The 26,804-nt window shown below is 36.3% G+C and overlaps 1 protein-coding gene across 5 annotated transcripts in view; it reads right to left on the reverse strand.

Annotated features, from left to right (window-relative positions):
* CD80 (CD80 molecule) overlaps positions 1-26,804 on the reverse strand; it is a 57,271-nt gene that overhangs the window by 15,275 nt on the left and 15,192 nt on the right. For 2 of the 5 annotated variants that reach the window (XM_074301313.1, XM_074301310.1), the window contains exons 3-6: positions 22,609-22,885; positions 20,697-20,809; positions 10,148-10,474; positions 5,681-5,959 (exon numbers count right to left, since the gene is read on the reverse strand). In XM_074301313.1, coding sequence (XP_074157414.1) covers positions 5,681-5,959; positions 10,148-10,474; positions 20,697-20,772 — 682 coding nt within the window. In that variant the 5' untranslated portion in view covers positions 20,773-20,809; positions 22,609-22,885. The remainder of the gene's footprint in view (positions 1-5,680; positions 5,960-10,147; positions 10,475-20,696; positions 20,810-22,608; positions 22,886-26,804) is intronic. The other 3 variants (XM_074301311.1, XM_074301312.1, XM_074301314.1) reach the window with 2 other exon arrangements.

Here is a 26,804-nt window from a genome sequence, read left to right on the forward strand (position 1 = left end):
TGTGGTTGTTTCACAGTTCTTATTTAAATCAAGTAATCAAAAAGAATTTACTAGACACCTATTGCTAGGTGTTATTAAATGTTAGAGATAAAAAGACAAAAGTGAAAAGTCTTCCCATTCTATTAGGGGAAACATAATGTGCATAAATAGACATATACAAAAGAGATACAAAGTGACTTGGGGGTGGGTGAGTAGAATCCCCATCAGTTAAGAGGATGAGGAAATAAGTACTTTATGCAGAAGATGATATTAAGCTGAGCCTTAAAGCAAACCAAGGATTCTAAAATCTGGAAGTGAAGAAGGAATGCTTTCCAAGTATGAGGGATAGCCAGTGCAAAAGTATGCAGTCGGAAGATGGAAGAGCAGCAAGACTAGTTTGGTTGTACTAGAGAATGAGTGCTTGTGGTTATTTCTCCTTTCTGGAAGAGAACCTTTATATCAGGAATATGGTACCATGACATGCAAGTAAATTGGAAGGGGGAAAGGAAAGAAATAAGGAGGGAGGAAAAGAAGGAAGAAGGAAGGGAAGGAGAGAGGGAGGACACAATAAGGGCTTGAACTTAAAATATTAGCTGTGTAAATGGAAAGAAGATTGAAATGAAAGATATTGTGGAAGCAGATATTGTAAGATTTAATAACTGTGTGGATATGCAAAGTGAAGATGACAATGAGATGATGAACCTAGGTGACTGGAAAGATAATGGTACCTGAAACAAGATAAGAATAGGAGAGTTTAGAAAACAGGTAGGCTTGGGGATGCAAGATGACACAGTGCATAGAATGGATAGAGTGCCTGGCCTGGAGTTAGGAAGACTCTTCTTGAATTCAAATTTGCCCTCAGATATTTCATAAATATCTTAGTTGCAATATTTTCAGGATGGCTTAAGCCCATTGCAAGCATTGTTTCCTATCCCCAAGAACTCATGACTTCCCCCTCCCCCCTTCTTATGGAGGTAACCTGTCCAAATACCTAAAACCAAAACCATCATTTGCTTTATGTGAAATTATAAGGTCTATCAAATTTGAATACTTTTAATTTAGTTGTTCTGTCTTTTAATAGCTTATTCTGAGTGACTTTTTTATTTATTTTTATTAATTTTTATTTTTTTTTGCTTCTGAACAGTAACTGGAAAAAGCCAGCTGGGAAGGTGACAGCAGACAATTTATTGTACTCTATATTCATTCATTCTTTTATGGATTTTCCACCTATCTATAACTCTTAAGCACAGAATTGCCAGACCTTTTTTAGGTATTGTATTTCTATGGACATATCTTGAACAGATCTATGTTGATGACCTATACTGTCTGAGTAATTTTGATCATTTGGACATTATCAGAAATAGACCTCTATGCAAAACTAGGGGCTGCAGTAGACAGAGCACCAGCCCTGGAATCAGAAGGACTTGAGTTCAAATTTGACCTTAGGTATTGGCTTTAGCTGTGTGACTCTGAACAAGTCATTTAACTTTATTGCCTTAAAAAAATAAACAAAAAAGGAATAGACTTCTATTATCTGTTTTTAAAATATTATGGACTAAAAAATATTCTGAACTTAAACATAAAAAAGCACAGTACCATATAAAGAACAGAAGACAAAAAGAGAATTCTATGTAAAACTGTGACTCTCCATTTTACTCTGCTTGCTTTAAAAAAAGTGTAAAAAGAAGTGTTGATTGTCAATTGTTTGATTATATCTAATAATCTTAGGGATAGAACCATAACTAGCAATTGTAAATTTGGGAGCAATTACTACAAAAAACTCCCTTAATTCAACTTTTTAAGGTAAATTTAATTTTTTTCCCCCAGGAAATCTTGGAACACAAATCCTGCCAAGAAGATAATAACTAAGGATACTGCAAGGTTGCCTTCAGCAGTGAGGGGCCAGGGAGAAACTTTTTGCTAAGTAGCTACTATGCTCAGTTTCTATCTGCCAAAGAACCATAAGAACTATAAGTGTGCCCTAAATGTTGGTACCAGAATTGGTACCAAAACAAGTGCTGTGGCTGGGCTGTGGACTACACATGTAAAGATTGGAAGTTTGGAATGTTTATGGCAACAATTGTTGCTTCATTCAATTTTGTGCCAGCAATTGCCTGGCAGATAGAACTAGGTCATTTTAGCCCTTTAGTTTTCCTAAATCTATCTAGCATATCTATGTAATGATGGTTTTTGCCTGCTTAAACTTTGTTAAGGAGGATGTAACAGAAGGAATCCTTAGTTAGAAGTCACAGTGAGTCTGTGCCAAAGTCAAGACTAATTCCTCACTCCTAATTCTCTAGGCCTTATCTTTCATTCATCATATGTATATTTTGTTTGTACATAGTTGTTTTCCTTTTGCAGACATTAGATTTTTAGCTCCTTGAGAGAAGGAACTGTTTGTTGCCTTTCTTTTTTACAATTCTCTCTTCCACATCCCAGCAGTTAGGACATGATATCCTCATGATCTGGGCAATCCTTGAAAAAGGTTTTGGCCTTCCCTTCATAGCAGAGAAAAAAAATCTGAATCCCCCCCCTTTTTTAAATGGGTGATTTACAGTACTTTATTATAAAATTTGGATTAAGTATGTAGTCAAAGGCTCTGTATCGTCCGCTGGCCTTCACATGTAGTCTGTGGCTTTGCAAAACACTCCCCAAAATTCTCATTTGATTTCTTGTGCCAACCTATGATATACTGAATTTGTAATGTGGAAAGTTGTGATGTAGAAAGGATGATCGTATTCTCAGCACTAAGCACATTGCCTGGAGCATAAGAACACTTAATAAAAGCTTGTTGGCTAGACTCGAGGCATTTGCAACATGATTTCTAAGGTGATGTGTATTTAACTGTGAAATTCCACGATCCTATATATTCATGATAGAAGCTATATAGTAGAGGTGGAAAATATCAATGGTACAAATAGCTAGTATTTATACAGAACTTTAAGGCTTGCAAAATGCTAATTTACAAATGTCTCATTTGATTCTTACCACTCTAGGATGGGGAAACTGAGGGTAAGTGATTTGAACAGGGTCATTCAATTAGTTTCTTTCTTTCTTTTTTCTTTCTTTTTTTTGCTGAGATGATTGGAGTTAAGTGACTTGCCCAGGGTCACACAGTAGGAAGTGTTCCGTGTGGAGACCAGATTTGAACTCGGGTCCTCCTGACTTCAGGGCTGGTATTCTACCCACTGCACCACCTAGCTGCCCCATACAATTAGTTTCAAAGGCTGGATTTAAACTCAGGTCTTCCTGACTCTGCTCCAGTGCTCATCTATCTTATTAGTCTTAGAGTCCTAAGAATTAGATTTGAATTTACCTGCCTTGTATCTATGGGCAAATCATTTGACCTTTCTGGACCCAAAATTTTTTAATTGAGAAAATGGAGATAATGATACTTGCATTATTTACCTAATTGAAATGATTGTTAAGGAAATGTTTTAAACTGTAAAGCAGTCACAATGAAAGACTCTTTCTGTATATTCTAGAAATGTTGCTACTACCCAGAATATTTCCCAAATTGTTTTCATAAACTAGTTGTACAAGAAAATCTGAGTCATTACTTTTAGCTACATCAGGAACTTTTTAGACTCAGAACAAGAGAATGCAGCTTCATTACCTGTTTGAACTCTCTAGTTTGGGCTCTCAATGATTTTTTTATCTAGTTGGGAAAAAAAAGTCAAATATACCCTTAAAGGGATGGACCATTCAAAAGATGTATATTCCAAAAACAATGTGTGACAGGCAATTCTCCAAAAGAAATTTAAAAAACTTTGGAATACATATAGAACTTCCCAAGTTGACAGCCCTCAATTGAACACATTAAGTTCACATTTGTTTAAAAAAAAAAAAAAAAAAAAAAAGCAAAAAACTTACCAGGGGCAGCTAGATGGTATAGTAGATAGAACACTGACCCTGAATTCAGGAGGATCTGAGTTCAAATTCAGTCTCAGATACTTTATACTTACTGTGTGACCCTAAACTAGTCACTTAATCCCAACCGCCTCACCAATAAAAAAACAAGCAATAACAAAAAAACCCCACCAAAAACAATTCTACCTTCTTAGCATCATACTTCTTCTTTTTAAAGCATTTGTCAAGTTCAGAATTTTGAAAATTTAAATTTTTTTCCAATATGGAAAAACATATTGCTTACCTCATTGGATTATCATGAGGGAATCTTGTAAATACTAACATTCTAAGAAAAACAAGTCACTGTTATTGATAATTAATAATAACATTTTGCAAGAGTGAATGTTAAAAACTATCTTTGTATGTATTTTGAAAAAATAAAAAGCTATTATTATAAAAAGTACTTTAAAATAATATTGTATTAGTTATATAGAACTTTATAATCTTTTTCAAAGTAATTTGTATTCATTATCATATCTGATCATGACAAAATCCCTGCCAGGAGAGATGGTGTGAACTATCTCAAGTCACATAGCAAGCAAGTTAGCAACAGACGTGAACTAAAGCATAAAATTCTTTACCTCAGCATTATTGAATATTATCTTTGTGTGTGACCCCTATTACAGTAAGTACTTAAATAAATTCCTATTGAACTAAAGATTTAAAAAAAAAAAAAAAAGGTGGAGCTTAACCCTTTGGTACAAAAATAGTATTCATCAATTGGGGACCAACTAAGGAAATTGTGATATAGCCAAATGCAATAAAATATTACACTGTTGTAAAAATTTTTGAAGGAGAACAACTCAGAGAAGTATAGGAAGAACTTATATGACCTGATGGTGAATGAATTAAGCAAGAAAAGAATATGCACAACCACAACAATGTAAGCAGAGCAATAAGAAACCCGGGCTGATTGCTGTGTGATTAAAATGATAAAGCTTAGCCCAGTGGAAGAATAGGGAAATACACTGCCTCTCACAATCATAGAGATATGGAATATTGAATATATTGCCAGAGGCAATCAAGGTATTAGTTGGTTTTTATGAACCGTTTTTTCTCTTCCTCCTTCTTTTTAAATCTTTGTAACCAGTGATGGCTCACTGGGTAGGGAAGGGAAAGAAATATACTAGAAATTATCTTTTCTATCTTCCAAGTTTTCTTATATATGTTACTCTCTTCCACCTGGTGACTTTGCACAGCCTTTTTAAATTCAATTCATTTGCAAGTCATGACATCACCTTCCCAAAGTCAAAGAAAGCACAAACGACAACCTTAGTCTCTTCCACTTACTCTATGATACTCTGTGACACTGGCTCACTTGCCCTTCCTCGAATATATCAGTCCATCTTCCAAATGAACATTTTCACTGACTGTCCCCCATCTTTTCCTCTTTATCTGTACTTTCTGGTTTGACTGGCTTGCTTCAGATCTCAGTTAAAACCCCAGAGTTAAGATTTATTAATCCTCCCTAATCTTAGTGCCTTCCCTCTGAGATTGTCTCCCATTCATCCTGTACATATTTTGGTCATATACAGTTGCTTGCATATTGTCTTCCCCTTAGACAGTGATTGTCTTGAGGACAGGGATTGTCTTTGTCTTTCAATTATCACAGAATCTGGGTTGTAGTAAGCACTGGATTAATGCTTGTTGATTTTTCTTGACTTGAAATAAGGGTAATGTATAAACTAAAGGTGCACATTTTTAAAAGGGGAGTACAAGGAAAAATTATGATCAATTAAGGATTTTACTTTGTTGTGCTTGAGTTAATCAAGTTATCTGAAATGGTACTTACGAAGAGTATTATTTGCTGACACTTGAAAATCACCATATTTGATTAAGCAGGTTAAAGAGAAATTGTTGCTTTGATTGACATGCAATTCACTTTTAATATCATAGAGTTTAGTTGTTGGATCTTGGAAAATGGTGGTGTTGTGGGAAGTTAGTTCTTTCCCATTGTTCAACCAGAAGAGGTTAGGCTGTGGATAACCTTTGCCAGATGAACAAGTTATCCTCCAAGTAGGAAAAGGCGATTCTTCTTTATTCGTATTGATAATAGGATCTGAGAAGTCAGCTGGAGAAAGACAAGGAGGTAAATGAATTCAGAAAGTAGAAACATATGTGCATAGATACTATATTGGATTTTGTATTTGAAATTAATAGTCCTGCACCTGGAAGAATTATAAATCTAAGACAGCCAGCCAATATTATTTTGCTAATCAGCTACATCTCAGGGAATTTTTTTCCCTTGTACTTGATCTAGTTACCCCAGTTCTCATCTATCCACACTAAGGAAATAGAAGGTGAATGTTTAGGCCAGCCACCTGTTCATTTCTCACTAGGGCACAATCTGAATCATTCCATTATATCCCAGAAGTCTCTTCACCTTGGAAGACCATTTCTTTTTGACTACATATACTTTTTGTATATAATAAACTCTCTGTTACATGACATAGTCCAGGAATGTATTTCTAGTTAAGTGAAGATTCTAGTGAATAAAAAATAAAACTTTTATAAGACATGTGGATTGTCAGTTTTAAATAACTGAAATACATATATGTGTACACAAAGATCTATGTTTCACATATTCCTGTGTACTCATGGGAGGGATAGCATGACTTATCTAATAGAGAACCAGGCTCAGAGACAGGAACTGGGTTCATGTTCCACCTCTAAAAGAGATTAGCCATAAAAACTAGAACTAGTTGTTTAAGCATTCTGTGCTCCAAGCAACTCCTTTAAAAATACTGATAGTTTTTGTTTTTACTTGGTCTATATTTCCCAGTGTTTCCATATCTTTTACTCCTCCAACAGAGCCATCCCTCATAACAAAGAATAAAAATGAGAGAGAAAAAAATAGTTCAAAAATCTAACATATTGAAAAAGTTTGAAATTATATTCACTGTTCTATCTCTAGAACAATCTCTAGATTTGTCCCCAATCTCTAGAAAAAAGGAAAGGAGAGCTAGATAATTCTCTAAGGCAGAATATTTGCAGATCCCTCCAACCAAATATATCTACCTAGAAAATATTATCATCATTATCATCATCCTCTGTGCATAAATATTTGCTGAATGAAATGATTACTTTATGCTTACGCTCTATTGCTTCAAAATTCTTTTCCATGAATTATCTCTTTCCACAAAACACAATTATCACTAAACCTACAGTGCACATACTTTAATATTCTTTGATGATCCAGGAAGAAGGGCCTTTAGAATTCTGGAGGACCTGGTATCATCATTATGAGCATCTATTATTGTATAGCTCATTTGCAGAAAGGATATCTATCTAATAAAGGTTTTTAGTTGGCAGAATGATCAATAAACCTGAATTTACTATGTGTTTAATATTTCTTATGCTTCAAAGATCTAGGAGTGTGAGTTCTCCCTTCAAAAGAGCAGATCTCAGTCCTTTAGGACTACTCCCATGTCAGGATCTGGATTTGATGTGCAACAATATTTCCCCAACTCCCGAGTACCCTTCCCCGTGGGTCCCTCTAAACTCTCATATCCCGAGTCGGATTCTACAACCTCCTAGCCCCTTTCTCCTAAGTCCCTCCCATATAAGGAGTGAGACCTCTTTTCTTCCTCTTCAACACTCTGTTTTAGGCTCTCTAAAGACCTTTTAAACTCATACATTGAAAGAAGTATCAAACTCTCAAGGTAGAACACTCAGAATGCATGTCCTTTTCTCAATGGCACATCTTTCCCAAATTAAGGAAAAACTGGATTGTTACACTGAAGATCCCCACCAAGTTTACTGAGGACTTTAACACCATCTCCCTCTATCTAATTTGATCTTATCTGGGGAGATGTTAATATGATTATCTCTTCCTGCTGCACAATAGAGGAAAAAAGAAGAATCTGGAATTTAGCCCAGAAGTTTGATGATGATATGGCCAAGTCACCCTCATCAGGTAGATACCCCTCAAACGTTATTGCTGTCTCAATTACAGACCCCACGTGGGATTATCAGAAGGGAAGCAAAGACAGAGAAAGAAGGGACTACATGCTGAGCTGCCCTTAAAAGTATGTGGAAGGGAATTGAGAAGCAGGTTAATTATGAGAAACTTAAGGAAATTACTCAAGTAGCCAAAGAAAACTTTTCCTTCTTTCAAAGATAACTTGCCAAAGCTTTTAAGAAATATCCTAACTTGGACCCCACTTCTCCTGAAAGTCACTGTTCTCAGCATGCATTTCATTGGCCAGTCTGCCCCAGACATTTAGAGGAAGCTGCACAAGTTAGCCATACGTCCTCAAACTCCTCAGATACAGATTTTGGAAACAGCTTTTGGAGTTTTTAACAAGGACCAAGCTGGAGCCAAGGGACAGGATCACATTCAGATTTTGGCTGCTGTCATGTCCGGGAGCCAGAGGGGCCCCACTCTTGGAGATTCCTGCTTGTAATGCTGTGGACAGAGCCATTGGTCTAAAATTGTCGTTGAAGGAAGCTCCCAGGTCTGTACCCTGTGTGAAACCAGGAGGTGTACAGGAAGAGAGTCTGAGTTCAAGCTATCTCTCTTTGTTTTCCTGCCTCCCTGTCTCCTCAGGAACTGGAGGATTTGACAAGAATCCTCCTTACTCCATCACCATAGCTGAAGCCAGGTGATTTTGGATGTGGCAGTTAGGTCCAATAATTTGCTCATTGATACAGAAGCCACTTACTCCTTCCCAGCACCCTGTCCTTACCTGCCCAGCACCTCATAGGAGGGTAGGATTTGATGGAAAACAGGAAATATTTTGAGACCTTCACTCTGCCCTATCAGTTTGGGGACCTGTTGTTCAAACACACTTTTTCTTATTTTCTCCCTTGTCCAACCCCTTTATTAGGGCATGATCTGATGGTGAAAATGGGGACTCAGCTTTCCCTTTTCAAATCTTTGGGAGCATTTTTCACACTTTTCTTGAGGCCTTCCCATATTCCACCTGAAGTCTGGGTGGAAGTGGACTCCTCTGTCTGGAACCAGGGAATTCCAGAATGAATAACTCTCTGGTCCCAGAGTTCCTAATATGTTCCTCCCCTTAATGCCAGTACCCAATAAAGCCTGATGCCAGAGATTACAACCCTTGATTGAAAAATTTCTAAAGTATAAGCTTCTGATTCCATGCCAGTCTCTCTGTTATACTCTCATCCTCCTAGATGCCAAATGGGGAGTACTCAGAGATGTTAATAAGAGGTTAATAATGCCCTCAGCCAATAGTACCTAATCCCTATACATGTTTACTCAGATTCTAAGGGATATACAATGACTTTCAATTCAGACCAGGAGAAATAGATTTAGCTGCCTAAGCTGCTGCGTATGTGACCTTAAATCATGGCACTGTTTCTTCCCCAACTCCCTGACTTTTATATGCCTCCTATAGTCTTCTGGGAACAGGCCTTTGCTAAAGACTGGGATCTGCTTTTTCCAGCTTCAGGTGATTTCAAACACCTTCAGGCTAACTTCAGGTGTTATCTTCAGGAATATCATAAAATTTTGCCCCTTTAATTGGAGATGATGTGAGTCTACAAAATTTTTTAAGTTACTTCACAACACTGGCCCAGAACCCCTATTTTTGGAGGGTTCATCATTGTACCTAATGTACCTTATCCTTACCATCTTTGTGTTTCTCACACATGATACTCCAGTTCCCATTTCCCATGGATGACCATGCTTCATATCTGGAATGTTTGGGCCATAGAATATAAGCTTCTTGAAGAAAGGAACTATTTTAACTTTATCTCTATATTCACAGGATCTATCATAATAGATAGCACAGAGTAAATACTTAATAAATAATTATAATAAATTGGTTAATTAATTAGCTCTTTTTCACTGTGAGCTTGGACAAAGAAAAAAGGAATAAATATTTATGTAGCACCAGCAATGTGTCAGGCACTTTACACATATTATTTCATTTGATCCTCACAATAACCCAGGGAAGGAATCTATTTTTATTTTCATTTTTACAGTTGAGGAAACTAAGGTAGACAGAAGTTAAGTGATTTTTTTCACAGTCCCACAGTGAGTGTCCAAGGATTCGAACTCAGATTTTCATGACTCCAGATTTAGTGTTCTATGAACCTCAAGGGCAAATCATTTAATTTAATTATTCTTTCCTCAGCTATAAAAAAATGAAAGTTAAAATATTTGTGCTGTGTACCATACAAGGTGAAGATCAAATTAGATAATGGATAGATGGTGCTTTGTTAACCTTAATGGTTATATAAGTATCAGTTATTATTTAGTGACAATAATGGTTAATCTTTTAGCACTTACCTCTAATTGACAATTTCACATCATGCTTGTGGACACGTTTGTACTGCCCGCCTACCATTTTCTGTACTATACACTCATAGATGCCCTCATCAGCCACTTGCAGGGAAAGAATTGTGACAGAGAGGTTTTTGGTTAAGTCAATCGGAGTCGTCCTGTTCACAAATGGAGAGTGGAAGATATCTTCGCCTTTTTTCCCATGTACATAGGTCTGTACCACTTTCTCACCTTTTTGCCAATAGACTCGATAATTTGCCATTTCCTTTTTAGGAATATCATAATCACATGAAAAGGTAGCAGGTTCATTCACTCTTGCCACCAGGATCTGTCCTAAAGGGAAATAAGCATAAATGTAGGTTATATGATTGAATATGAACTGTAGTTGCAAGTCATCTGGAGCAAAGAGGTTGAATGTGTTTGTGATTTGGTGTCAACAATGTTCTTGGGTTTAAAGATTTGAGCATCACATAGCTAAGAATTTTTGAATATAGTCCCAATATTTTTAAGTGACCAAATGAGATAATATTTTTTAAGAACTTTGTAAACTTTTAAAAACTTTGTAAGGCTAAAATGTGTACTTTTATTTGCTTATTAAAACTTTATTTGCTTATAGCTTATTGCTATACTTATTTGCTTTATTTTCAAAAAATGATTGATTCTCTCCCCCTCTTCCCATTGTTAATCTTTCCTGATGATCCTGTAGATAACCACAACTGAAAGCTTGGAAATCCATAGTAGTGGTGAAGGATGACTCATGGAGTTTTTCTCCAGCCATCTGTGGAACATTGTGGGTGTTTTTCTAAAAGGTCATTGAAATGCATCATTCATGAGTTGCCTGAGGTTCCTGCTGGGGAGGGGAAGGTTGGTGGGTGCATCCTCCTGTAAAATTCAAGAGCTGAACAAGAGCCTTACTAAAAGGAGGAACAGAAACTGGCCTGGGCAATTAAAGCTGAGAGCTTGGAAACTCCCACTGAGGTCCCACCTCAAATGATCAGGTCCTGTGAAGAAATGAGGAAAGGGAGGGAGAGAGAAAGAGAGAAAAAGAGAGACAGATTCAGAGAAACAGAGACAGAGAGACAGAGACAGAGAGACAGAGACAGAGGCACACTCAGATATTTTGAAAGTGAGATTGAAGGGGGGAGAGAGAGAGAGAGAGAGAGAGAGAGAGAGAGAGGATAGAAAGATAAAAAGAAATAATGAACAAGAGGAAGAAGAGAAGAATGAAGGGAGAGAAAGAGAGGAAAAAGAAGGAAGGAGAGAAAAAACAGAAAAAGAATGAACAAAAAAAAGATGAAGAGAAGACAAAAGAAAGGAAGAAGAGAAAAAAGGAAGAATGAACAAAAGAAGAAAGAAATAGAGGAAGGAAAGGGAGAGACAGAGAGAGAAAAGAGAGAAAGAGTCCTAAAAACAAAACAGGTTTAAACTGAGTCACTTCAATACAGATTATTTGTGGTTCTATCAGTCTGAATTCCACCTAACTGTGTGTTAAAATCTAAACTAAGCCATAGAATGGAAGAACCGGCAGGATTTTCTCTTCCTTTTATATAATCCCCAAGTATCAACTTTGTCTACCTAAAGTCTTTCTTGATTCCTCCAACTATTAGTGACACCCCCCAAACTACCTTGTTTTTAACTGCTTTGTACTGATTTGTATTTATTCATTTTATATCTATGCTGCATGCATTTTTATATCTATACTTGTGGTCTTCCCCAGTAGAACATAAGGTCCTTGAGATAGGGATCATGTCATATTTTTGCCATTGTATCCTCCGTGCCCAGAATAGTGTTTGGTACACTGTAGGCTCTTAAAGAATACTTGTTTGATTGATTGACCTTAGTGATGGTCTAGGCCAATTTTCTCCTTTTTCAGGTTAGGAATCTAAGACTGAGGGGAAATGAGTATCCAAGCTCATAGAGCTTGATCTGCACACAGGTCTTCTGGTTCCAGTCCTAATGTCCTTCATGGTTTTCTCTTTAGAAGGTTTCTTTTTATGGTTAAAAAAATTGTAACATATTTCATCTTCAAATTTCCTTTGGTTTGTATCACTTCATTACTACTCCTAGAAATCTTGGTTGTTCCTGATACTTATGGTTTCATATCTATTCCAGCAATATGTCCTTGACTTCCTACTTGGAGGAGGGCTTAGGGGAGGGTTGGGAATCAGATTGGTATTCATTTGTGGTCCAAACCAGCTCTCTGAAGTCTAAACAAGTCTATTTTGGGGAACCGATATTCTGAATTTCTCATCCATCCCTTAACTTTTACCAGAGGTCTGTTTCCAGCTGGCTAGTGCGGTGGTAGAGTGCTGGAACTAGAATTAGGTAAACTTGTTTTCCTGAGTTCAAATCTGCTCTCTGATATTAAGTAGCTATGTGATCATGGTCAAGCCACTGTTTATCTCAGTTCCTCATCTATAAAATGAGCTGGGGAAAGCAAACCACTCTAATATCTTTGTCAAGAAAACCCTAAAAGGGTCACAAAAGAGTTGGACATGACTGAATAGCAGACTTTTTCTCAGTTTCTCTAGGGTACAGATATATTTCTTTCACTTATTACATAGTTGACTAACCTTTACAGGATTTATGGTCCTGGCCTAGTGATTGTGGCTGTTAATAGTTACAGACAAATAATGTCCATATAATTGAAAAATCCAGGAGGGCGTGGATTTTCCCTAAAAATTTTTGAGGCAGAGATACAACTAATCAACTAAGTGACTTAATTACTTACTCATCCAATTGTCATGGTCAGGAGAGAGATTTGTACTTACATTCTATGATATCAAAACCTTCCCAGGAAAGGGTTCCAAAGATTCATTTATATTGAAGTATAAGGGATGAAGCTTAAAGTCTGACAAATCTCAGAGATATTTGCATTTTAATAGGGGAGCAGAAGCTATAGCAAAAAGCTTAAAGCTTAAAGTCATCTTTCTTAAGAACCTAAAATTAGAACTAACCTGAGGTTTCTGGGGCTTCACCCTGGGGTACCAGTATATAGTATACAGATGGGTACGTTTCCTCTTTGAGGTGATACACCTTGATTTGCTACCTCAAGCTTCAACAAAGTGCAGCTCCCTAGGAGCCTCTTCCCTTCCTCCCCCAGTGTTTCATTCACTTAGCCCCTGAAAAGGGTCTTCCTTTTTTCCCTAAAGCTCTTTAGTGGCAAGGGCCAGACTCTCCAGGGAAAGGGTCATCCTATCTCCCTGTGCCACTGCACTCATAGTTAGACTATTCTCTATACCCTCTTTACAAACGTTAATTCTGCCTCAGACTCTTATTCCATTTCCGTATTTGCCTAATGTGAAATAATTTCAAATTAGGACAGCCTAAAAAGATTTTCCTCTCTCTTTGTATTGATTACAATATCCATAATTATAACTGTAATTTATTTATCATCTTAAGATGTGCCAAGTACTTTACATACAATATCTCATGTTCTATCTAGACACAAATCTAAAATGGGCATAGATCTGATCCCTTCATTTCTTTTTCATATATATAAATATACACACACACATATATATACATATATATGTTTTTAGATCTGATCCCTTCATTTCTTTTTCATATATATAAATATACACACACACATATATATACATATATATGTTTTTAGATCTGATCTCATTTCTTTTTCATATATATAAAATACATATGTTTTTAAATCATTAACTTAGCATATATATATTTTTCATATGTATATGTTTTAAAATCATTAACTTAGCAATCATCAACAAAGGTAAACCACTCAGGGAGTGATACAAAGCATTGAATGATTCTGAGGCCTTAGAGAAGGGCATCCATAATTGAAGAGCTTTCATGATAGAGACTTCTATTTCCTACCCTTGACCCTCATCCCCAGATAAATATGCCCAACTAGAAAGGATCTGAAGAGCACATTGACCTTATTTTCTGAATGAACAGTTGAAGCCCATAATCTGGCAAAGAATATTCTTACAAGGGTTTAGTAAAAGTTCATTTTCTTTTATTAAGATCAAAACTATCTCTGAAAATCCCCAGCTGAAGTTGCTGTGCTGAGACTCTATTTATTACTTTAGACACTTTTCTAGAGATCTCACTCTTTACCAGTCAAATGTATCTTTTCCGGTCTTTTTTTTTTCTGGTCACTTCAAAGACAATGAGCTAAAGATAAAAAGGTTGTTGTTGATCCTTTGTTCTCAAAGAAGACCAGGACATCGGGAAAGTAATAATACAACACATGCAAATGAATTGGATTTAAACGAGAGAGGGCTATGCAAGATCACCTGCCTAATTTTCTGTCCCCCTCCTCCCGGAACCATCTGGGTCCAGTGACAAGATCTAGATCAGTAAGACTAGAGATGGTCCTGGATGCAATGGGAGACCTTGGAAGCAGAATTTGAAATGTCAGCCCAGCTAGTACCTTTATTATTTGTTTAGAAGGCAGGACTTGTGTATTTCCCTGGTCCAATACTGGGTCTGTCAGTTATAAGTAACAAATGAGCTCATTTACCCCCTCTCTGCTAAGGAAATGAGTAATATCCTAGGTGTTTGACTGCCTGCTGAAAACAGGGTGCATCTGTGGCCCCTGATTCAGGAGAAGGGAGGAGACTGGGGGAGGGGTAAGAAAAAAGGAACCATTCTGCAACAGGTTAATATATGCTCTGTACCTATCTGTAGGGAGTCTAAAATCTTTTTTTTGCCTATTAAGATTTCTATAATCTCTGATATTCTAGGGAATAGCATAACAAAGGTTATCTGATCCACTTCTTGCTCATTTTACAGAGGAATAAACTGAGGCCCAGAAACAACAAATGATATGCCCAAGGCCACACAAATAAAGTTGAAATTCAATTTAGTTTCTGATCTTTCAATTAATTTAATTCAATTTTAGTATTTGTAAATTTACCCCCCTAATTTTTATGGATAAAAGCATTGTGAATAGGGGGAAAGAGAAGGAGATTTTCATGGAGAAAAGGGATTTGAGGACTGAGATTATTTCTCATTTGTCAGCATAATATAGTAGAAAAAGAATTTGATTTGGAGTCAGAGGACCTGTGATAGAAACTAAATCTTTTTTTTTTCTCTCTTTGACTTAGCTACTAAGTATCTGAGGCTGAATTTGAACTCAAATCCTCCTGTTGCTCTATCCATTGTGTCATCTAGCTGTCCCATTATAGAAACTAAGTCTTACCATTTCCTCTCTATGTGTCTAGGTACTTTAACTCCTCTTAGCCTCAGTTTCCTCACCCGTAAAGGGGAGGAGGTTGGACTAAATAACTTCAAAAGGCCCCTCTAGTTTGAAGACTATAATCATCAGTGTAGACTTTCTGCTCCTTGAAGTAAATCTCAGTAGTCCTGCACCCACACAATAGGTCCATTTTCACCACTTTTCTCAATGATGCGATTCTCAGAAGGCTCTCTTTCTTTCCCTGCTCTTCCTAAACCCTATTTACCTTTCAAGGTTCAGCTCAAACTTCTCTGAGGCCTTCTCTAGCTATTTCATCCCCAATTTGATCTCTTTCCTCCCAATGACTGCCCACCCAGTCAACATCAACCAATGAGTGCTAATATATATTCTCTGTATATTTATTTGAATTTTCTTTGAGACCAGGAATCCACACTGTTACAAATACATTGTAAATATACATCAGCTCAACAGGATTATCAATTTACAGTTGGGAAGGATCATAGAGGCCGTTTACCACATTTGTCATCCATAGCTGTTAAATTATTTATTCAAGGTCACATTGATAGTCAGAGGTGGAATTTGAACTGAGATCCTCTGACCTCCAAATCCAGAAGCACACTTTCTATTCTACCTTGCTATCCAATGATTGGCTAATTCATTAAGCAATAAAACCCCAAAGTAGTTGTACTTCAAAAACTCTCCCCTCCATCCCAAGTCTTTAGCTGAAGGATAATTTTATCCATTTGTCACTAGCAATTGATCCAATTGCTAAGTCCATCATTTTGTCTCTTTTTTGCTGATAGCAGGAAGAGAACTTGGCTGACTAAAGAGACTTCTTTTTTTAATGTCTTTAAATTAAGGTCAGAGTCTTCATAATTCTCCCCAAAGTTCATCCTGCCTGAACAGTAACCCAAATTTCCCCTTTGCCTCTGTTTCCTTTTCTACTAAAAAACTTCTTTTTTGAGGGGAGTTAAAGGGAGTTTTTGACCCATTCACTGCCACGTTAACCTTTGCAGGAAATGTACTGGGCCTCTGAAAATCTTTCTATTCTTTAATTTAAGCTGATCAGTCATTTTCATCATCACGGATGGCTAATCTTTACTGACTCGTTGAAGAATGAATAGCAAAGCTAAACTGACTTAGCTGGATGTAGAGAATGTCAGAGTTGGAAGGGACCCTGGAGACAATCTAATGCATATAATTTCACTTTATAGGAGAGGAAACTGAGGGTCATAAAGGGCAAAGAACTTGCTTCAGATCACAGAACTCTTTAGTTTAAGAGCTAAAACTAGGGGTATGCTTTGTCCCCATGCCTTGTCTTGCTATCTCACTCCAATAAAGTAAAACTGCAAAAAGATGTCACTGCAACCAATGTTCCATTCACCCAATCTCAACACACACAGAGTCTTATTCACCTGAAAGGTGTCTTTCTTTCTCCTCAAGCCCTTTGGAAGCAAAGGCCTGACTCTCCAAAGTACTGTTTTTCTACTCTAACTTTTTGAAAAATAGTTGTATTTGTGTCAGTTTTTCCTTTTCCTTCCTATCATGAAGTCTCTCAAGGACAACCACATAATAATGAAACACACTGTGAGCTATTTATTCTCTTTTCCTACCCATCTAGCTATCTACAGGGTTTCCCATAAGTCTCAGTGCTTAATTTTACTAGTTTTAAACTGCACTAGAATTTTAGGATACCCTGTATATTTATATAACTCTATATGTGTAGATATAGATATAGATATACATAGACTACAAGTCTCTGAGGCTTTTTACACTCAGATTTATAATTTTCTTAGTCCTCTGACCCTCTGATCCCTAGGAATAGTAGGACAGATATTGAAATCCAAGAAGTAAATCTATCTATCTCAGTCACTTAGGATTTCTATAGGAACAGGGTACATAGTATACACATATAAATGCACACTACTTGCAGGTACACATACATAGATTTGTTGTTTAGTTATTTTCATGCATGTCTAATTCTTTGTGACTCCATTTGGGGATTTCTTGGCAAAGATACTGGAGAAGTTTTCTATTTCTTATTCAAGCTCATTTTACAGATGAGGCAAACAGGTTTAAGTAACTTGTCCAGATTCTACACCTAATAATTGTCTGAGGCTAGATTTGAACTAAGGAAGCTGAGGCTTCCTGATTCCGGGCAGGTGCTCTGTGCACTATGGCACCACCTAGCTGCCCACACATGTTACTTGCTATATATTATATATAACCCCCCCCTCCATATACATATACATATATGCAGTTGTTTTATAAATAAAATATTCTCTCTCTCCACTCTGATTGTTTTCTATGGTTGTTTTTCATGCCTGGGATACTCTTCCTTCTCATTTCTACCCTCTAGCTTCTCAGGTTTCTTTAAACCCAATTAAAATCTAATTTTCTACAGGAAAACTTTTCCTTTTTTAATTATTTCTTACTTATCTTGAATATAACTTGTATGTACACATTTATTCGCTTGTTGTCTCCATTAGATTGTAAGCTCTTTGGGATTCAGAACTGTCTTTTGCTTTTTTTTTTTTTTTTTTTTTTTGCATTTCTAGCACTTAGCAAAGTACCATGCACATAGTAGGTACTTACTTAATGTTTATTGACTTATTACCAATGTACATCAGAACCTGTTCATGGTAGCTGTGTGTATGTGTGTGTGTGAATTTATGTATGTATACACATATATATACATATATATGTATGTATATATATATATATATATTATCATCATCATCATCCATCACCCTTTAATGAGGAAGATTTGCCTTGAGTGCTAGAGTTTCCATCCAGGACAGTTATGTGTATTTATAATATGTACACAGGTATACAGAAAGTAGCTCAAAAGTCTTAGTGCAAAGTTGCACTAAGATGGAGTGTCTTATTCATAGAAAACCAAGGGAAGGCCCTCAATGCAAAACTGAACTAAAACTTTTGGAACACCCTGCGTACACAAATGTACCTTATAAATACATATATCTATCCTGGATGGAAACTCACTCATCCCAAGTAGAGCAGCAACAATTCATTTGTAATTTGTAATACTGGAGAGTTGGTGAAACTCTTCAATTTTAAATAGTTTGCTCCATGTTATAGGCACAAAACATATATAAACAACTAAACAAACAAACACAAAAATCTACCCAGTTCAATAAAGACAATAAAGATCCAGCTCGAACTAAGCATTCTTCATTACCTTTCACTTTCTATGCTTCCATTTTGCCTAAACGTACTAACGTACACATACTTTCTTCCCTTTTCCCCTTCCCAACTTTCATAATCTCCAACCTGTAGCTGAAATAATACAGATAGGTGTTCCATCAGGTTGCCTGTTATAGGAGTAATAAATATACCAAATGTTGGCCTCCAATGTTAATTTTCTAAGTTGAAAAGGCTCATTCAAGCAACCACAATGCCAGGATGTACTAATAAATGTTTAACAACTGACTGGGGTTAGGGAGGGGAATGTATAGATGACACTTTTTTAACTTAATTTGCTGAAATTTAATTACCTTAAATCTAACTATCAGCAAAATAATAATCCAAGCCTGATTCATAGTGCTTTGCTGATTTTTGAGGAGCTCTTACTGTATGGATATTTAACAACTGCCTGTTTGAGTAGACTCTGATACACCTCTGGAGCAATATGCCTTCCAATTCCAATCCATTGGTATGGGGAGTTGCTGGTACTATATGATAAAGAAGATAGACAAAGAAGGAGCTTAAAGTCAGGAGAGAGGGGGGAAAGATTACAGAACATGCACAAGGAGAAAAGAGAAAAAGAGAGAGGAGAAATAGCAAGAAGAAATGAAGACGGCACCAAAGAGGAGAAAAAAAAGCAAGTGAAAGAAGAGAAATATGGGAGGGGTGAAGGAAGAAGCCAGTGCAATGAAACCTTATCTCATATGATTTCAAAGTTGCATCGAAAAAGAATAGAATCAACTGGAAGACCTGTACATTTTCTGTTGTGTGATTATGGATTATAACACTTATACTTTTTGGAACCTCTGTTTCCTCCTCTGTAAAATGGAGGTGCTAATGATATAAATGATTTCAACCTCACTGGGCTATTGTAAGACAAGTATTTCAAAAGAAGTACCATAGAGCTGCTACTCAGGCTTTCATAGACCTTGCAGCACTTAGCACAATGCCTGGTACAGATTAGTTGCCTAATTCATGCTTGTTGACTGATGATGAAGCATATATTTGCATGGTGAAGGAAATTGAAATTCTAACATAACTTCTCATTTCTACCTTCTAGCTTCTCAGGTTTCCTTTAAACCCAATTAAAATCAAATCTACAGGAAAACTTTTCCATCTCTACTTAATTCTAGTGACTTTTCCTTTTTTAATTATTTCTTATTTATCTTGAATATGACTTGTATGTACACATTTATTCGCTTGTTGTCTCCATTAGATTGTAAGCTCTTTAGGATTCAGAACTAGCTGTGTCAAGAAGTCTCTAATGTAAAAACTACACTAAACATACTGGTCAGATGAACAGAGGATCATAGATTCAGAGACAGAAGGAACCTTAGAAGTGATTTAGTACAAACACATACATCCATTTTACAGATGAGGAGGCTGAGACTGGGGGGGTGTGTGTGTGAACTAACTTGCTTAAGATCTAGTAATTAACAGAATTTAACCCAGGTTCCATAATTCTAAACACATGTTCTTTTCTACTGTATTCATAGTGGGATCATCCTACCAAAAACAGATATCTGACCGTTTTATGGCTAGAGATTGCATCCCTAGCTTTCTGATCATTTCAATTTACATAACCAGATGTTCTCACTTCTAGTTGTTGGAAGAAAATCATTCCTCATCCCTTGAGGAAACATCTTTTAAAAAATCTATCGATGCCTTAAAAAACAAACAAACAAAATAATAAACCTATCATTTCCCAGTGCAGTCACCCAAACCCCAGCAAAACTGGCTGAAAAAGTCTGATAACAAAGGCAACACTCTATCTGTCTGTAATCCTTTCTACTAAAAAAGAGGGAAGTGTGCTTCGTTCTCTTGTTTTCTGGGATGGAGATAGCTTGTTTTGCTGTTTTTTTTTTTTTTTTTGTTTGTTTTTTTTTATTGTGGCTGAAACAGCTTCCTCTCAACCTCATCCAGAAGAAAGATTCAACTAATTGGGGCTTCCCCTGTAGGTACAAAGCAAACAAAATTAATCGAAGAGCCTCTTGCAGAATACACCAAACATGCATCACTGTGCATGGATTAACTACATGCAGTGAAAAAGCCATCACACAAGACAATCATTCTGAATCCCTATAACCAGTGTGGTTGTGGAGAAAGCAGGGGAAACTCCATCATTGTTCCCCTCACCCCATTGGGAGTAGTGAGTATGTTAATCCCCTGAAAGTTGATTACCTGTACCTGAGCCCGGGCAGAAAAGACTCAGAAGAAACCAAAGGAGCATGAGGAGTAAGAGCATGGATTGGGGCATCCCCAGTTCCAGTCCAGGAAGGTGTATTTCCAAGTGCCTGAAATCCAAAAAGAGAAAATAAAAATAAAATGACAAAAGCAAAATCCAGATAAGCTGTATTTTGGAGTTATACCCATAGGGTAGAAGAAACAGGAAGAAGCCATGATGATTACATTCATTAAGGCTCTAAAGGGTTTTCCTGAGGTTTTAAAATAACCTTTCAATGTGTTCTCTATTAAAGCTGGGCCTCTGAAGCACTTAATTTTTTTTTAAACTCTTTAGAAGGAGAGATCTACTTGTTTCCTCTTTCAAAACCAACTAAAGGGTGCTCCTTTAAAAAAAATTCAATTTTATTTCAACCATGCTTTGTCCAGTTAGATACACATCATTAAATCTATGCTGTTTAATAATAAAAGAAATCCATCTTTTTTTTTTTTACTTCATGAATTTCATTTCTCCTGTTTCTTGTGTCTCCAATGGAAGCACTTGTGTTTGGATGGGGAAAACAGGTGGAAGGGATCACAAAAATGTTACATTTTCATCATATTTACAATATGTTCTATGACCAGCTTTTTGTTATTGTAATTTGGAAATAATTTCATTTCTCAATGATACTACTTCTACTATTTTTGTCCAAATTTGTCAAAAATCCAAAGGGAAGGGAATAAAGAAGGGAAAAAAGCATTTATATAGGCACTGTGCTTTATAAATATTATCTTAAAGCAAAATGCGAAGATCACTATATTCACTATAGCATAAAAATCCTTTTGTTGGGACAGAGTGAAAAATCAGAGCAATTAAGCACCTACTATGTACTGTGCTGTACTATGTACACTGTGCTGGAGCTGGATATAAGTACAAAGAATCAAGCAAAAAGAAATATTTGTCTAAATTTGAAAAGAATCTTGTTTCTTAATTTAACATAATTTTCTTGAAAAATATGCAACGAGATTTAGATTCATCTTCACCATCAATAATGATTAGTAAAAACATTAAGTAAGGAAATACATTTTACATGACTTAATATGTATAATTGATATCATATTACTTGCCTTCTCAATGGGGGGAGAGAAATGGAAACTCAAAAATTTTTAAATGAATATTGAAAACAAAATGAATATAAATTTGAGGGGGTGTAAGTAAAAATATTAAGTACCTACGAGAGTGGAGTAGACTATATAAATGGAAAGATCTATGGACATATAATAGAAATAACTTCTTGTTTTCGTAGGCCAACATAACTGGAAACTATGAGGCAATGAGACTTATTTTTGGATAAATATACTTACAGGAATGATTTAGGAGCCACATAGACTCATGTTCATGAATTTTAATTATTATTATAGTCTGTGTAAACAAGACAGTTTAGCCCTCAGCACCTAAATTTTTTCCTGTATAAAATCACAGATTCAGTGACTGCTAGAGTTCTTTCTGACCTGTGACCAAATGATTTCCAACTACCCTTCAATCTCCAAATCATATGCTACAAAGATTATTGCCAAAATGCATTGTAACTAACCCACCTTATTCAGCAGATTTGGGAATTTTTGAAGAAAAAAGTTTTAAATTTTTTATTTAAAAAAATTTAAATTATTTTAAATTATTTTTAAAAATTTAAAAAATTGTATTCCAAGGCTAAAAGCAATTCTAAAAGAAGAGTTCTAGAGAATTCTTGGACAAACATATCTGAAAGAAGTTCAAGATCTTCCAAGGGGACTACTTTGAAAGAGGCAAAACTCATTCATGCCTACAAGTTCTAGGCTGCTGGTTAAAAAAGATAAAAAACAAAACCCCTGTCTCATTGAACTATAGTCACCCATAGTACTTTAAAATTGAGATGAGCAAAATTGTACTTACCGAAGACAAGTTCCTTCCTTTTTGTCTCTAGGAAAAATTATTAAGAGAGCTGACCCTCTTTTTCCACAGGCTTGCAGACTTCAAATGGCAAATCAATCTAGTTAACTGCCTTTTTCTCAGTGATGTCATTAAGTCGTCACTTCCCTATCACTTCCTTAAAATGATTTGAGGATCTGATTCTTCTTTGACCCAGAAGTATTAGAGTCAAACTTAGGACTGGCTTGACATGAAGTCATAGGTGGAAGAGACACCCACACAGTGTGATTTCAGGAAGGCCCTATACGAAAGAAAAAAACCTTAACACCACAGCTGTCCCTAGGGGAGAGTGAACCTGGGTGAACAGCCCTGGGACTGAACACCTCTGTTCTCTCTGTACCTTTTTCTACAAGTGAAACCAGCTTAAATGGATCCTAAGGGGCAGTCCTGAAGTAGGGGGGAAAGTCAGAATAGAGATACAGAGATTCTGAGAGGGAAGGGCAGTCCCATCTGCATTGCTGTGTAAAGTTGGGTGCTTTACAACTGATTACATATACATATCCATACATTATATATATATGTGCATGATGCTTAAACTAATACCACTTGGTAGGAACAATCTCCTGAAGCATCAAGATACTATGAGGGAGAGATAGGAGGGAGACCATAACCTCCCTTCCTCCTCTGATGGAAGTATCATAGGATCTAGAACCCAAGGCTTCTGGGAGAGCAGTAGGCTCTGAACTATTAGCTAAAGACACACAACTATTTTAAGAGGAGCAGTAATTTGGAAAAGAGGTCTCCCTTCTTTAGCACTAACCATGTAAGCCCCCAAACCCTAGAAGTGGTGCTTCCTTCCTTTCTCCATTTCAGCCTTGACAGCAACTTCCATGAAAACACAACCCAGAACCACTTCTTCTGCTCTCTGTGTCCTTAGTAGCCACAGCTACTGAAGACCTGGAAAAAGCAATTCTTACTGCTTTTTCTTATGAATTTTAATTATTATGTGAGTTTGGACAAGACAGTTTAGCCCTCAGCACCTAAATTTAGTGGCACAAGATCAGAAACAGATGTGATTTTATTAGTAGAAATGGCATTAAACAAAATATATTATCATCCATGCTGCTGCTGTATCCTGAAGACAAATTTCCATCTGACTTGTAGTTGACAATTCTTATATGTTCTTTCGTCCATTAGAATGTGAGCTCTCTGAGAGCAGAAACTATCACATTTTTTAATTTGTAGTCCTGAGGCTTAGCACAATGATTTACATATTAAGCATTTACACGTGTGCTTCTTAATAAATAAAAGCTTTCTTCCCCTGCCTCCCTTCCTTCTATCAATCCCCATGTGATAGTTTTCAGACCTTTCACTGTCACCTTCCTTCACAAATGCTGTTCCATCATATCATCAATGTCAGTGTTTCTTAAACTATAGTGTCCAGAACTTGATGAAATACTCTAAATGTCATCTAATTAGCTTAATACATTATGACTGTAAAGTTCAGCCAAATGGGTATTAATTGGGTTTGGAGTCAGAGAACCTGAATTAAAATTGACGCTCTGTCATTTACTAACTGTGTGAGCTTGGACAAGTCACTTATTGATCTGAGCCACAGTTTCCTTTTCTTCAAATTGAAGGTGTTAAGCTAATGTAACTTAGATTCTATGACTATTCCTTCCCAAAGCTTATGTAGCTCCTGTATATTAATATAATCTAAAATTATACCATTTTTTGTTTTATTTTTTTTTTGTTCCAATGCATTGTTAAATATTGGAAATTGTGAAATCAAAGCCAGAAAGAGAAATCATGTGTGAATGAATATAAGTATAGGTGTATATTTGTCTCTATGTCTCTGTATGTCTTCTTTTTTTCATTATTTAATATAATATTTTATCTCATTTGCATGTAAAGCAATTTTAACATTTGTTTTTAAAACTTTGAGTTCCAGATTCTCTCTCTTCCTCCTTCCCCACTACCCCCATTGAGAGGGCACATGTGAAGCTGTGCAAAACATTTCCATAAAAGTCATGTTGCAGCACTTCCACTCTGACAAAGAATTAGAAAAAATATATGGATTCCTATACACTGGGATATGATGAAACAAATTGTGGTTTGTGAATGTCATGAAATGTTGTGCAGTGAGAAATACTGAAAATGAGGAATTCAGAGTAAGATAGGGAGACTTTATGAATTTAATGCAGAATAAAGTGTTGATTTTGTCTAAACTAGGAGGAATTCAGAGGATCTGACACACAGGAGTTACTTGATAATTATTTATTGATTGGTCCTAGGAACTATCTTCATATTTTTACAACAAATATCAACTCTTTGATTACACTAGGGATGTTCAATGATATGGGTGAATTGCATTCTATTTATTAATTTTTAACAGACTGGGGAAGGACTGTGGAGATTCTGTACTGGAGATGTTTGTAGAAAAAAATGCAATGTGATCATTTATCTCACTGGTACAATCTTTGAGAGACCAAAGTCATCAGAGTGCCATGTAAAGTAGGGTTTTTATAATAATCATCAATAGCAAAAATAGTTATTGAACATCTGCCATATTCAGGACATTGAGCTAGGCCCTGGGGATGCAACAATATACTACGTATGTTTTCCCTGTCCATAAGGGATTTACAGTCTAGACAGCATTCAGTAAACAGATATTTGTACACATACACACTATATACATGCATACAGAGTACACAATACATGCCATATGTATGTACACACATAGCATTTTTCTATACACATTCATATATATGTGTGTATGTATACACACATATTATTATGTATATATAAAATATGCATTCATATAAATTTTGCTGCTGTTCATTTGTTTCAGTCATGTCTGACTCTTTATAATCCCATCTGGGTTTTTCTTGGCAAGGATATTGAAGTTGTTTGCCTTTTCCTTTTCTAGCTCATTTCACAGATGAGGAAACTGAGGCAAATAGGGTTACATGACTTGCCCAAGGTTACACAAGTAGCAAATGTCTGAGGTTAGATTGGAACTCATGAAGACTCATGTCTTGAAGACATTGAAGATTCATTAGTCTTCCTAACTCTATTCAATGTACCACCTATATATCTACACATCTTCGTCTATCTCTCTCACATTATAAAAGGACTTATTTCACAAAAATAAGACTAGCAAGGCTGATTAGGGCCATATGATGTATGACCTTGAATACTACACTAAGTAACTGAGATTTTACTTAGTGGACAATGGGGAACATTGAGTTTTTTGAGAGTGAATTGACAAATTCAGAATGGCCCTTCAGCAGGATTAATCTAGCCATCCCCCAAAGTCAGGAAAATGGGCATAACCTTTGATCCCATGATACCAATGCTAGGCATATACCCTAAAGAGATGAAAAAAAGGGAAAGGATCAAACTATATAAAATATTAATAGGATCATTGTCGTATCATAGAACTAAAGTACTCAACAATTGGGGAGTGTTGTTGAACAAATCATGCTATATAAGTATTGTAGAATATTATTGTATCATAAGAAATGACAAAACAGATTCAGATGTCTGAGATTATTTATGTAAACTGATTCAGTGTGAAATGAGAACCAAGTGGACAATTTTTACAGTGACTATAACATTGTAGGAGAAGTAGCTTTGAAAGATTTGAGAACCTTGCCTACAATGATGACCCATCACTCTGGAGAACTGATAATAAAACATACTATGCCCTTTCTGACAGAGAAGTGATATACTAGCAGGAAGAGAGGTGGGTCTGGAAGCTTAGTAAAGATGTGGAATTGGAATCTATGTTTGCAAAGTGGCAACTCTTTGACCTTTGAATAGAGAAAGAGCTAATTTTCTTTCTTCTAACTGAAAAATGTGTTTAATTCCCCGTATGGCTACCAACTCTGGATATTGGGAGTTCCTGGGAGTTCCCAAATCTGAGCACATTGGATTTCTAGGAAAAAGCATAGAGCTATTTGGCCAGACCAAAATCAGGTTGTGGGGTAAGCTTAATCCCCACATTGTGCTTGGATCACTATTGCCATAGCAAAAAAGCTAGATATCACGTTGACCATAAAATATAGGAGATTTAATTTTTTTTCCTTCTTTCAATGGTTTACTCCAATAGCAAACAGAGAAAGCGCCCTCAGAGTAGCATGTATGATTAAGTGCTAGGGGACTACAAAGAGACACCAGTGATTTTCCTGACTTTTTCAGGACAAAATAACCCAGAA

This window comes from Sminthopsis crassicaudata, chromosome 3, assembly GCF_048593235.1.
Source record: "Sminthopsis crassicaudata isolate SCR6 chromosome 3, ASM4859323v1, whole genome shotgun sequence".
Taxonomy (NCBI): Eukaryota; Metazoa; Chordata; class Mammalia; order Dasyuromorphia; family Dasyuridae; genus Sminthopsis; species Sminthopsis crassicaudata.